Source organism: Ictalurus furcatus, chromosome 15, assembly GCF_023375685.1.
Source record: "Ictalurus furcatus strain D&B chromosome 15, Billie_1.0, whole genome shotgun sequence".
Lineage (NCBI taxonomy): Eukaryota > Metazoa > Chordata > Actinopteri > Siluriformes > Ictaluridae > Ictalurus > Ictalurus furcatus.
The window spans coordinates 16,451,892-16,453,229 of NC_071269.1; the positions used below are offsets into that span (position 1 = coordinate 16,451,892).

General features: G+C 40.4%; 1 protein-coding gene across 1 annotated transcript; it reads right to left on the bottom strand.

Moving 5' to 3' along the window:
• Window positions 1-299: 299 nt before the first annotated feature.
• On the bottom strand, window positions 300-906 carry LOC128619639 (transcription factor HES-5-like). Its single transcript, XM_053643946.1, has 2 exons — window positions 844-906; window positions 300-719 (listed from the first exon to the last, which is right to left on the bottom strand). Exons 1-2 carry the CDS (start codon window positions 904-906, stop codon window positions 300-302), a joined length of 483 nt encoding a protein of 160 aa, XP_053499921.1.
• Between the last annotated feature and the right edge of the window lie 432 nt (window positions 907-1,338).

Genomic DNA, 1,338 nt, shown 5'->3' on the forward strand with positions numbered 1-1,338 from the left:
ATGAATTATCATGTTCTTAATACAATAAGAGATCATATAAAAAGCATTAGCAAATGGTTTCTTATACAGAAATAAAATATTTTAGAATAAGTTCTTCTTGCATAGTTAGAATGTGCATTTTGTAAGTTTCACAAAACATAGTGATGGAAACATCTACACATGCTTTCCCATAAGGAAAGCAACTTGGCATATTTTGTCCAAGAAAAGTTGGACAAAATATTCCGACACACTTTAGGAAACTGTAGTTAATGCCAATGTGGCATTTGTAAATTTCCTAGTGATAAAGTGTTCGTGCGGCTCTACCAGGGTCTCCAGAGTTCACTGCAGCCTGGAGTCTCCTCTTTGCTGCTGATCTGGCAGGATGGAGAGCTGAGCTGAGGAACGACACTTCTGCTCTTCTCCATGGAAGGCTGCATGGTCAGGAAGTGGGTCAGCACTCTTCTCTGGGACTGAGTGTGTACTTGACACTGAGACAGGAAGTTGATGGCCTCCTGCACACACCTACTGTAGCCTTCATCAGCTTCAGTGGAGCAGCTCGACTTCTTGTGTGACTGCTGCTGCTGTCTCAGGAAATAAACTGTCATCTCCAGGATGTCGGCTTTCTCCTGTCTGGAATCAGGCTGTTGCTTTAGGAATTCTCCACCCAGCAGAGACTTGAGCTTCTCAATGCTGCTGTTGATGCGTTCTCTTCGCATCTTCTCCACTATTGGCTTTCTCAGCTACAGACAGAACAGAAATATTTGTTTAATCAAACTGATCATATATATAATACATAAAGATATATTTTCCAATTATTAATACAATTTGAAAAGAAATTAATAAGCAATGGTTTATTATATTTACCTTATTAGTAAGTGGAAGAAGGTGGTTGGAGTTGATCATTGATGCAGTGATTGTAGGAGCCATAGCTGTGTTTCTTCTCTTAGCTCTCTGTGAGGAGAAGATCTGAGCTGTGCTGAGCTCTCTCTCACTCCCTCCTCTATTTATACTCTCTAATCTCCATATGAATGTGTGAGTCCTGGGTTTGCCGGAGGTTCTCACAGTCTGCAGCCAATAGGGGAGCTTGGATGGGACTAAGGAACAGCAAGCTGCCACATGCTCAATAATGACTTAGAAAACAATGAATCTGTCTCAAGGGAGCAGGTGGAGGGTCTTAAGATGATGGCAGGGAAATGCTTAGTGGTGTGTGAATGTGGGAAACCAGTGACCTTGTAGATTTTTAAGCAGCTGCTTGATATCAGGGTGTCCAGTTCTTACATTAAAACAATTGACTGCAAATACACTAAAATATAGTCTATCTATCTAATGATTATTTATTATATACTATTTTACATTACA

Coding starts and splice junctions, on each gene's coding strand:
- LOC128619639 (XM_053643946.1), bottom strand. CDS start 906: ATGGCTCCTACAATCACTGCATCAATGATCAACTCCAACCACCTTCTT. Junction 720..843: donor TTCTTCCACTTACTAATAAG/GTAAATATAATA, acceptor TTCTGTCTGTAG/CTGAGAAAGCCAATAGTGGA.